At 52.9% G+C, this 12,213-nt stretch overlaps 1 protein-coding gene across 3 annotated transcripts in view; it reads right to left on the reverse strand.

Moving 5' to 3' along the window:
• TRIM67 (tripartite motif containing 67) overlaps positions 1-12,213 on the reverse strand; it is a 56,548-nt gene that overhangs the window by 10,673 nt on the left and 33,662 nt on the right. For 2 of the 3 annotated variants that reach the window (XM_045039950.1, XM_019813091.3), the window contains exons 2-7: positions 9,766-9,861; positions 8,572-8,694; positions 7,386-7,496; positions 5,881-6,040; positions 3,483-3,628; positions 818-956 (exon numbers count right to left, since the gene is read on the reverse strand). In XM_045039950.1, coding sequence (XP_044895885.1) covers positions 818-956; positions 3,483-3,628; positions 5,881-6,040; positions 7,386-7,496; positions 8,572-8,694; positions 9,766-9,861 — 775 coding nt within the window. The remainder of the gene's footprint in view (positions 1-817; positions 957-3,482; positions 3,629-5,880; positions 6,041-7,385; positions 7,497-8,571; positions 8,695-9,765; positions 9,862-12,213) is intronic. The other variant, XM_019813092.3, reaches the window with a different exon arrangement.

The following is a 12,213-nucleotide window of genomic DNA, read 5'->3' on the forward strand; positions in this document are numbered from 1 at the left end:
CCACAGTGCTCAGGGCAAGAACTACCGTTCTGCAGGGCGGAGGGCACCTAAGGGCAGAAAGCTGGTCATCTTCAGAAAAGCGTCCCCAGCCGTGCCCTTGACAACAGCATCTGCCCCTGCCCTCTCTCCCCTGCGTCCTGGGGAGACAAGCCAGGCGTGTCACATCTTTCCTCAGGGCGACCGGAGGATGTGCTGGGATACACGATGACAATAAACAGGATTGACACCATCCTGGGATGCTCGGGTTAGCAGGGCAGGCTCTTGTTGGGACATGTTCTTTATTTACATCATCTCTTCTGCTAAGGACACAGATGACCAACATCCCACTGATGCTGATGTGCTCCTCTTGCCTGAAACCTGAAAGGACGCAGCTGGGTATGTGAGCCATCAGATCTGGGCTCTTGTGCCAGGTGTTCGAGGGATAGTTTCCCACTGGGGGGAAGGTCAAACCCAGGACTAAGTGGCCTTTTCTCCAGGTCTGTCCTATGCAGTCTCAGTCCCTGGGTCTCCCTGAGCCTCTCACATCCTTGTCTCCTTTCCCACGCCAGCAAATGGGGTGAAGAAATGGCCTTTTTTTTTTTTTTTTTTTGTGGCTCATGAGTAGGGAGAAGTAGGCAAGGGGCCGTGGTGAGAAGGGCAGGGACAGGGCTGGGAGGAGACGCATACATTTCGCTGCTGCCGAATTTCCTCCATCCCTTCACTCCCCTGCCCTGCACAGCTGATAGTCTCCCCCCACCCCTCACCCCCTGCCATCCTCCTTTAGAAGCTCATCCACCCGTGCCTGAATCTGGTCCTCTCCCAGCACCCCAGTGCTCACCGTCAGATGTCTGCAGGACTACAGTTTTACTATAAGGCCCGACGCCGGAGGAGTTGAAAGCCTTGACCCTGGCATTGTAGGTACTGTTGAAGTGAAGACCATCGATTGTGCACAGGGTCTCCTTGCCCACATACACTTCCTAAAAGACAGCCAAGACTGCTCAGGAGGTGCCTCCGTTATTTGGAAAGTTTCTCTTAGCAACATGTTGACATTCAAAGTGCTAGCGCCTCAGCAGAGTTCTTGAACAAGGGACATTTGGAGGACTGGAGGCAGGGTCATAGACCGTGTCCAAGTTGGGCACAAACTCTATTCCTGGCTGGCCAGCCCCTCTGCCCGTGAGAATGTGGGTGTGACGGGGTCTTAGGGAGGCGGGGAGGGATGGCAGGTGTGTAGCCAGCTAGGCAGCTGCCCGAGAATGTCCTACCTCTGCTGAGGCCAGCCGATCAGATAGGACCCTGGATCCCAGGGACACCCACTCCTCCAGGAGGGGTGGAGGTGCAGAAACCCCCACCTCCTTCTTGGTTGTTGGTGGGAATTTAAGCTAGCGAACATGAGCTAAAGCAGCTAAATAAACAAAATAAGCAATACTTTTAAAAGAAGGGTCATCACAGGGGCGCCTGCGTGGCTCCGTCGGTTAAGCGTCTGACTTCGGCTCAGGTCATGATTTCGCAGGTTGTGGGTTTGAGCCCCACGTTGGAGCCTGCGCTGACAGTGAGGCACCTGCTTGGATTCTCTCTCCCTCTCTCTCTGCCCCTCCCCGACCTGTGCTTTCTCTCTCTCTCTCTCAAAATAAATTTAAAAAAAAAAAAAGAAGGGTCATCACCCATGATGGGAAAAAGTGGACAGAGGAAGGGCGTGACCAAGCACAGGTGGGTTCAGGTGGGTTTGGGCCGGGATCGCTTCTGGATCGAGAGGGGCGTTCTGCCCCCCTCCCCAACTTCCGCCACCCCTGAGGTTGCCATCTTCCCCTCGCTGGCCCCCCTGCCCCCTGAACGGCTTTGCTCATGGCCTCCTGAGAGGTGAGACATTTCTGCAGGGGACCCCAAAGATCCGTTAGTAGGGATTGATTTTGTTCCCCACTCACTTCAAACTTACCTTTGTCCTACTAACTCCCTCAAATGCACAGCCCTGCACCCCGTCCTGTGTCACCATTTCTACTTGGTCTAAAACATCTTTCCTCTCTCATTGTCTAGGGGGTTCACTCTTCATTTGTTATGTCAAGTCATTAATAATAACAGCTGGGTGCGAGGCATTGTGTAGGGCATTTTAATCCTCACACAACCCTTGGATGTTGTTATTGGTTTGTTGTTGTTGTTGTATTTCATACAGAAGGAGACTCAGAGAAGGTTGGAAACCTGCCCAGGATCCAGATGAACCCATTTGGAAGCCAGGGTTCAAATCCAGGCCTGCCTGCACTGAAAGCCGACACTCTTCCCACTTTAACAGGTGGTTCCTCATAAATTCTAGCCCTTGTATCCAGCTTTTGCTGGTGGCTATGTCTCGGAGGGAAGGGGCCATCAGTATGTGAGCCCTGTGGCTGCTTCTTTTAACATCTGGAAACAGTCTTCCCTTCCCGTTTCAGAAACAGGGGCTGTTTTCCTGGTTTCCAGTCCAGGAGTTCTTTCCAACCTTAGCTTTTCTGCACAGCCACAACGACTGAGGTTCTGCACCCAGTGAATGACCTGCCATTCCTCAACTCCGCTGTCCCCTAAATTGCCCATATATTCACACGGGGCCCAGTAATTCCCAAGGGAAGGCTGCTATTATTTCCCCAACGCTTACGTTCTTGTTGGGTAGGTCTCAAACAGAAAATGAAATGACCTATGCATAAATCCCTTTGAGAGAAACGAAAGGAATATTGATCCTCAGCAAGATTTGTTCAATGGGCAGCCCCCCAGGAGAAGGGATGTCAGAACTGTTGTGGTTGCAGTGCTTTGTTCCGGAACATCTTTATGCAGTCTTCTCGGGAATGGAAAAGGGGGAGCTCTAAGAAGACCCTGGTCAACAAAGCAGCTTGACAGTGACCTGAACTTTGCTGTGTGAAAACTCAGGGAAGGGTTCTTTAGGGGGCCTGGCTTGGGGGGTCTCTACCGGATGGGGGAGTAGAACACCATTTTCTGGCTCACTAAGAGCCTCTCTTGTCCCCATGACATTTCATCCCTGGAAACACGAAGGTAGAAGTTCATCTCAACCCAACGGCCATTTACCAAGTGGCTGTCCTCACCCACAGAGCATCTTGCCAGGTAGAACAGTCAGTGACCCAGGCGGGGCAAGGAGGGATAGAGCGTTGAAGGAGTGGCGGGGGGGGGGGGAGCCTGCGAGAGCGGGGATATCTGGGGAGGTGCTGAGGAATAGCCGGGACTGCACTGGTGGGGTGAAGCAGGAAGTAGATCAGGGCAGGGGATACCTTTTCCGAGCTCTTCCTCTGCCTCAGACCTGTGTCAGTCTCCGCAGAAAAGCCATCCTAAACTTTCTCTGTGGCTGTCACCTCTGCCTGCCCCAGCTGCCCAGACCTAGCTCCCCGGCAGAGAAGCCCCATTTCCCAAGGTTCCAGACCCACCAGCCCTCTGTGTTTGGGCCAACGACCTCTAGGGGCAGCAATGGAGCCGAGGGCAGTCCAGAGGCCTCCGTGTTAGGACCCCCCAGTCCAGCATCAGGACCTCACCCGGAACTGGCCCCCGTCGCCGTCATCCAGCTCCAGGATGTAGCCGTCCACGGGGCTGTGGGTGAAGGGCGGCATCCTCCAGGCCAGCGTGACACTATTGTTGTGGGTGCAACACTTCTCCAGCTGCAGCAGGGGGCCGGGCGGCACTGTGACAGGAACAGGAACGGCGGGTTCAGCTCACGGACCCCGGCAGCATGCCAGACACCTGTGTGGACTCTCCTCCCCCATCGCAGGGCCCCCCCGGCCCCCAGGAGGAACGGTGGCGCCACCCTGTGGTCCCTCCCAGCCTCTCGCAGGCACACCTCAGCCCCGGGATCTCAGTCTCAAGGCTGGCAGAGGGGGGCAGCGCGATCTCAAGTGACCGTGCACTTCCAGCCTGTCCTGGAATCTGGGGTGGGAGGTGGGAGAGGCATGGCCCGTGCCTCCACGACTCTGCATCTGGAGCCCCAAGGAGGAGCCCCACTTACCCACTGAGAACCCCTAGTTTTGAGTCTCAGACCCACAAGGAGCCCGTGAGGGTTGCCAACAGAGCCGGGTTCCAAGTGCCTCGGAGCCACTGCGGGGCCAGCGTGCAGCTGACACTAGGCTGGGAAGGTGCTGGTGGGGTGAATTCAAGGACGCATTTAACCTTTGGCTGGAAGCACGTTAGAGGCCCAGGGAACCAGAGCCGGGAAGGAGAGGCAATCAGAGTATCCAGTGGTCAACCCTCGGAATCAGGGATTTGAATCAAATGTTATCATGGTAAGTTCTGTCACAGCAAGATCCGGAGAAAGTTTTTATATTCTAGCCTTGTTCCGGCTCCGGAGATTTTAGAAATAAATACAGTCCACACTGACAGTTTTTAAAGGGAAAACTGCAACATCAGATTTGTAAAACTTCCAGATTTCCATTTGGCTCCCGTTATTAGGGGTGTCTCCCAGATTTCCCCCCATGGTTTAGCTGGGTGTAGCCCTGTCTTACTTACAGACTTGGTCTCAGGGCTGGCTGAGCGTAGCTGACTCCCCCGGGGCCTCGGTTTACAAACAGGTAGGGGTCCCCCTCTATCCCTAGGCTCTCCCACGCCCTCTGTGAATCCCTCCCGGAGCAGCGTCCAGAGCGGCTCCAGGCCTCCACCTTTGGCACCTCAGCTTTCCCGAGCCCCCCTGTCTTCTGCTGCACCCCTGCACACTCTGCCAGGCTCCTCCTGCTCCTCAGCACCACGTCTCATTCACACCTAGGGCAGGCAGCCTTTCCAAACCTGGCCCGAGGTGCAAACCGAGTGTGGGAGGGAGCACGCAGATGTGCAAGACTCCTGTTTCATCTTTGGCGTAAAAATGGCCACACGTTTGGCGGGTAAGGATTTCCTGTGCTCACAGATTCTGCAGGTGTAGCACTCCATCCTTCGATATTCTGGTTTAAAAAAACCAAACAGCTTCCTTGCCTCTCCTGAAGGTGGCCTCGATGCCTCTGGAGAGGCGGCCTTTGGATGAGGACTGGTTCGGGCCATCGCTTGCTACTTTGTAACCTGGTGCAAGCCACGCAACTTTATCTGACCCTTAGCCTGTGTCCCTCGTGGCTCTCTGAGCTCACCTCCCAGCCTCCTCCACCTTGTTCATTCTGCTCTCACCTTTGACCTTCTTGCTCTTCTTCTTGGAACCCAGAAAATGGATTCCTGCCTCAGGGCCTTTGCATTTGCCACTCCTCTGCCACCTGGAATGTTCTTTTTAAATTTTTTTTTTCAACGTTTATTTATTTTTGGGACAGAGAGAGACAGAGCATGAACAGGCGAGGGGCAGAGAGAGAGGGAGACACAGAATCGGAAACAGGCTCCAGGCTCTGAGCCATCAGCCCAGAGCCCGATGCGGGGCTCGAACTCACAGACCGTGAGATCGTGACCTGGCTGAAGTCGGACGCTTAACCGACCGCGCCACCCAGGCGCCCCTGGAATGTTCTTTCCCTATATTGCATCTCTCTCCCCTCAAAACATCCCGCTTTCCCCACAAGCCTCTTTTGGCCATGAGACGATGTATCTGTGTACTGTCTGTTTCCTTTTCTGGAATATCAGCTGAGTCTTGTGAGCGAGTGTGTTGACTTGTTCAAAGCGGTGTTCTGCACCTAGAACAGTGCCTGGCACAGGGTGGACACTCACTAAGTGTCTGAAAAAACAAAGAACCCTCTTTTACAAAGGAGAGAACTTGGACTCAGACTGGGATGCCACCCGGCCTAGGTCCTCCAGCTACCCAGGGTGACCCAGGCTGAACTGGGACTTGGGCCCCGGCCTGTGACTCGGGCGGCCTTCCCCTCCCGCTCTGCCTCACTCTGTGTGTCACCCGTCTTCTGGTGACACTAAGCTGCCCCCCTCAGAATGGATGCCCCTTCCAAAAGAGGCACGGACAAAACTGGGCCAACCACGGCTCACCCCTACATTTCATCTGGATGAAGTCCAGCTGGTGGATGGCTTGCAGCAGCGGCTCGCTGTCCAAGGTCAGGTCAAACTCCGCAGACACTTTTGGCTCCAGGGCGCCTTTGACCCACTGCTCCTGAGACACCTGCACGCGCTTGATCAGAGCATCCGAGATCTTAAAGGGGAGCACAGAGTTTAGGGTTTCAATGTGCAAAGGGAAAATCATGCAGCAAGTGATGGGTTAGGAGGAGGGGCTTGGTGTCTGTGGCTTGGGGACAGGAAGGGGCTGTGTCAGCCGTATTCTCTCAGGCCAGCCAGGGCAGGGAGTATATGATCCCTGCTGGCATGCCACCATGCAAATAAAAATGAACTGTATTGTTTAAATCGTATTCTAAAAGGGCAATAATTTAAATATAAAGAAGAACCTGCTATCTAAAGGTATCAGGTGGGGCGCTCGGGTGGCTCAGTCGATTGAGTGTCTGACCCTTGATTTCAGCTCAGGTCATGATCTCATGGTTGGTAGGATCGAGGCTGGCGTGACAGTGCAGAGCCCGCTTGGGATTCTCTCTCACTTCCTGTCTCCCTACCCCTCCCCTGGCCTCTCTCTCTTTCTCTCTCTCTCAAAATAAATACACATTAAAAAATATGAAGATATCAGGCCAAACCGTTTTGTGAAGCAAATACGCAAAAGCATTCTTCCTTATACTGCTTTTGTGAGATCCAGTACTTTGCAAAGTGAAACATACTAGCAGTTCCTCCCAGGGTCTGAAGAGAGCGCTTCCTGTATCCCCGGAATTTTGAAGCTTGCTCCCCACAGTGTGTCCTCCCCCTCCCCCCAAGTTGCTCCAAACTGTCCCTCCATTGCACTCCCAGCTCTGCTGTCTTCCGCTGGAAAGTCCTGCTCACTCAGACACTTACACGTGTCCCTGTCGAGCCATCCTGTGAACCCTTCGTGGGGACTAGTGAAGGGGGCCATCATTTCCCCATAGATGGAGGGCTGAGCCCCTGTCACTGCCCTGTCCTCTAGAGATGCTCGTGGCCCTGAGTCAGCCTGGCTGTTGGAGGGATGCCCTGGCAAGCCTTCATGGGCTCTGCAGGCAGCGGCCATCTGTCCAGGCCTGTGGCACTCCGCACATTGAGGTAATGGGCCGTGTGGATTCTGCTAACTCACTTCCTCCAAGCCTCCAGCTTGTTTGTCAAAGACTGTCCTTTCCCATTTGTGGAGAAAATGTTGAGTTGGGGTCTCTGGAAGTCAAAGCATAAATGCACGACACGTTGGCCCTAGGTATTATGACACTTGACCTCCTCTTTTAACGAGGGCACAGAATCAGGGTCACAGCTAGTGAGAGTCAGACGAGACGAGAACCTGGGTCTTCTGGAATCTCTGAGCAAGGGAGAATCTACTCAATTCCAAGCCACTGGTAGGGACCGTCCTAAAACTCTCAATAGCTTGGGAAGCGGCGGTGGATTTGGAGGCAGGAAGCCAAGCCTCCCTGGGTCCTCCCAGTGCTCAGGCTCACCTGTAGGAAGCCAGAGGGGTCGTTCTCCTTGATCACCTCTAGGCAGTACTCCATCAGCCCGGTTGACTGACGCAGCTTCAGTGTGCAGTGATTGATCTGGTCCCAAACCATCTGTGATGAAAAGAACCCCTAGTAACCATCTCATCAGAGGAGGGGCAGCCAGGCTGCAGTGGAAGTTGGAGAATTAGCACAGAGAAAGCCCTAGACGCTGCAGCGCGGGTCTGCGCACCTTGCACCCTCTCGAGACTCTGGCTGTTCTGCTCCTGAGCTCCACGCGCCCTCCTCCTTGGGGAATAAACGGACCCACCGCCCAACAGAACAAACTCTCTGCCTGAACCCTGGGCACTAGAGAAAGTGCACGGTCTGAAACTGTCCACGTGATCAGTGACCACCTCCTGTCTTACTTTTTCATCGTTGGTGGTCGTGGATAACTCCATGGGCTCGGCCTCTTCACTTGGAAACCATGGGCTATCCCCAACATGCATTCCTCCTTTCCTTGAAAGTAATATTTCCTGCTTCAGTTGGGAAATGTCTATGAAATCGGTTGAGCCGTCAAGGCAATGAAGCCGTCCTCTGTCAACGCAGAGCGTTCACGGCACCTGCCCGGAGCAGGAGCCCAGCGTCCCGTGAGGGGACACCGTCCCCTTCCCGTGGTGGATATTTAACAACGCAATAAATATTTAATATTTAATATTTAATATTTAATATTTAATATTTAATAATGCCATAACAATATTGCATTATTATTGCTGCTTATCGAATGTGTGAGATGTTAGAGAGGGCCTGAAGAAGGTGACAGAGCTGGCGACCCGAACAGAGGGCGGCCTCACTATGGTCACTGGTCACTACTGCTCTGCAAGCTGAGAACAGGCGGAGTCCCTTAGATGGAAAACAGGACTTCAGAGAAGATAGGAGAAGGGTACCCCTGACCTAAGAACAGCAGGATTCAGCGCACCTGACTGTGGCTTTGCAGGGACAGTGTGGGTGATGGCTGGCTTTGGGGAAAGTCACGTGAGTGTGAGCACGTCCGGGGCAGCTGGCTTATCCCTTCCTTGCCTCATTCATTCATTCATTCATTCATTCTCTCACCCACCTAATATTGACCCAGTACCTACTGTGTGCTCCAGTCCACTCGCGGTGTGGAGGCCACGATGGGAAACGAGGGTGTTGTCACCCGGGGACGTACCTTCAGCTTGTGCTCTCTCTCTTTGGTGACCTTGGTGAGCAGCTTGGCTTTCTGCCGAGTTAAAGCATCGACCAGCGCATCACACTGAGCAACCAGGCAGGCTTCGTAGTCCAGTCCGTTTTCCTGGGGGGAGCAGAGAGCTTTAGACAGAAGACATGCTGAAACCCGGCCAGTGCTAGCCGCGAAGACGTATTTCAGAGAAACTTTCCCCAGAGTCATCTGTAACATTACTACATTGGAAACAACATAAATACGAATCAGGAGAGGGTACCATGAATCCTGGCACACCAGTATGGTGAAATATCCGGTAGTCGTTCAAACCTCATCCGTTGAGAGTTTTTAACGTCTTGGAAAATGCTCATGAGAGACTGGGAAGAAAACAAAAGGGGGGCTACAAGTTGCACACAGCATAATTCCGTCCTGTGTGTGCGTGCACACGCGTGTCTACATTGCAGAAGAACATGTCAGAATGGTGAGGTGGTCACCCAAGGGGGGGAGATATTGGTGAACCTTTCGGAAGACTGTAGGATCTCGGTCAGTCTTAAAAAAGAATCCTTCTAGGTCTCAGAGATCAGCAGGGATCCGGACCTCGTGCTACGGCCTCTGGTGAAGCTCTCACACCCAGGAACTCAGAATGTGACCGTGTTTGGAGACAAGGCCTCTGGAGAGGTGATGACATTACAATGGAGTCATTCGTGGGGGGGCTGCTCCAAGATTAAGAAGTCGGTGCCTTTGGTCCGGTCTGTATGAATGGGCCCTCCACGCATGCACATTCGTATAGAGCACACGCGTGTGTGTCCTCTCCCCTGCGGACAGCTCCTGAAGCCAGAGACTTACTGATCTGTGTTGGGCTCAGTATGTGCCACAGTAAACACATTTGTGCGGTAAATGATGTATCGATTCCCTGGGTACAGAAGCGCCGTGCACAGATATTACATAGGCCTCCGTGGCCGCACGGAGGGCTGGCCCCTTTCCAGCTCTCGTTCTACGATTCTCCGTAACTGGGTGCATGTGGGATCCCTTTCCAGTATCAGGTGCCACATGACTGTCAGCGGCTTGAGCGGGTGATGTCTGCAACGTCCGAGGCTGAGCAGCAGGACAGTTAAGCCTCCTGTGTTCGTCCCCCACAAGACGCTCGCCACAGGACCCTCCCTTGCTACACGCCCGCCCTCCTCGTGCTGCAGCTCTGCTCACCTGGACCTGCTGCAGGATGTTCTTCAGCTGAACCAGAAACTCCTTTGCTTCTTTTGCCTTATCGGAAACTCCATTTAAGGCCTGTGACAGTTGGGCCTAAAAAGATACCAAGCGGTGAAAAGACAAATCTGGCGTGAACAGCCCTGAGTTTGCACCGCACCCGAAAGGCTTGTGGGTATGTGAGGGGCTAGAACGGATCCCGCGTGCTGGAGCCGTATGGACTGGGAGCCCTAAGGCATCCTCTGGAAGTGGGACGCAGCCTCCTGTGGCAGTCCCCTTAGCCCTCCAGAGTCCTCCCCTTGCAGAGAGCAGTGTGGGCAGAGGGGGCTCGGAGGGGACACCAGTTGCTGGCACCCAGAGGTGGAACCGCCAGCCCGGATGGAATCTATGGCCTTTTTAACAAAATGCATACACGTGCAATCGAATTGGTCTTCGAACCTAGCTGCTGGAGACTGATGACCTTGATTGTGGCCATATTGACCATGAGTCACATTTTGCTAATTAAAAAACTGAAGACGGGGCCAGAAAGGCCAGGGTCATATCCGGCCCGCCCTCCTCCTCTAGCTTCAGGTCTTTGTTCCAATGTTACCTGGTCAGCGAGGCCTTTCCTGGTGACTCTATGAAATGGCCCTCTCCCCTCGCTCTGCTCTGTTCTTCTTTATAACATTCATCACCACCTGACACAGGTTTGTTTACTGACGGTCTCCCCTCACCCGCACGTAAGCTCCCTAGAGCAGGGACCTTGCCTGGTTTGTTCACCTCTAGCACTGGGCACATGGTAGCACTACATGAATATTTGTGGAATGGGTGAATCCGTGAATGAAATTCTTTTTTTTTTTTTAAGTTTATTTCTTTTGAGAGAGAGAGAGCGCACATCCATGCAAGCAGGGGAGGGGCAGAGAGAGAGGGAGAGAGGGAATCCCCAGCAGGCTGCACAATGTCAGCACAGAGCCCAATGCAGGGCTTGATCCCATGACCCATGAGATCATGACCTGCGCCCAGAGTTGGACACTTAACCGAGCCACCCATGTGCCCCAGTGAAGGTGATTCTGTAGACCATACCAATGATTCTCAAAGTGTGGTTCCTAGACCGGCAGCGTCGGGGTCACCTGTCACCTGGGACTTTGAAATGTGACTTCTCTGGCCCCACCCTTGGCCCTACTGATCAGAAACTGGGAGTGAAGGCCCAGGAGCCTGGCTTTTATGAAGCCCTCTCAGGGGATCTGATGTAGTTTGAGATCCACTGAACTGTACCAACACAGCCTGGTTGAACGTCTCTGGGGAACATGGTAAATGAAGCCATGGAGTAGAAAAGACCACGCAGGGAAAAATGAGGAGACAGAAGGAGGGAGCCTCAGACCCAGGAAGCATCCACACTCAAGATGAGGTCAGGGTGAGGTCTGGGCTCTGTCCTGCCCGTTTCTCCACTGGCCTCCCCATCCCTACCCCCACCCCAGGTGGTTTAGGCTCCGCCCCCCACAGCTCACACAGGGGGTACCACTTTCTATTATAAGTATCTATGCACGAAGACTAGCCAATGGAACTTATGGGAATGACAGAAGCGTTCCGTGTCTGCTCTGATTCGGCAGCCACCAGCCACGTGTGGCTGCTGAGCACTGAAAAGTAGCCAATGTAACTGAGGAGGTGCATTTTAGATTGTATTTAGTTAATGCTTCACATGAGGCCAGTGGCTGCTGGTGTGGACAGCCTTGGAAGGTTACAGGTCCCAGGATAACTCAGCCCATCCCCAGAAAGCTGCACCCACAAAGAGACTGAGATGTCAGGATCGTTCATGGGCCCCAAGAGGATCTTCAACAATCGGGATTTTACTTATTTATTTTTTCTAGATATACTTATTTTTTTTAATTTAATTTTTAAAATTTACATCCAAATTAGTTAGCATAGAGGGCAACAATGATTTCAGGAGTAGATTCCTTAGTGCCCCTTACCCGTTTAGCCCATCCCCCCTCCCACACCCCCTCCAGTAACCCTCAGTTTGTTCTCCATATTTATGAGTCTCTTCTGTTTTGTCCCCCTCCCTGTTTTTATATTATTTTTGTGTCCCTTCCCTTGTGTTCATCTGTTCTGTGTCTTAAAGTCCTCACATGAGTGAAGTCGTATGATTTTTGTCTTTCTCTGACTGCCTAATTTCACTTAGCATAATACCCTCCAGTTCCATCCATGTAGTTGCAAATGGCAAGATTTCATTCTTTTTGGTTGCCGAGTAATACTCCATTGTATATATATACCACATCTTCTTTATCTATTCATCCGTCAATGGACATTTGGGCTCTTCCCATACTTTGGCTATTGTTGATAGTGCTGCTAGAAACATGGGGGTGCATGTGTCCCTTCGAAATAGCACACCTGTATCCCGTGGATAAATGCCTAGTAGTGCAATTGCTGGGTCGTAGGGTAGTTCTATTTTTAGTTTTTTGAGGAACCTCC

This window comes from Felis catus, chromosome D2, assembly GCF_018350175.1.
Source record: "Felis catus isolate Fca126 chromosome D2, F.catus_Fca126_mat1.0, whole genome shotgun sequence".
NCBI classification, from domain to species: Eukaryota; Metazoa; Chordata; class Mammalia; order Carnivora; family Felidae; genus Felis; species Felis catus.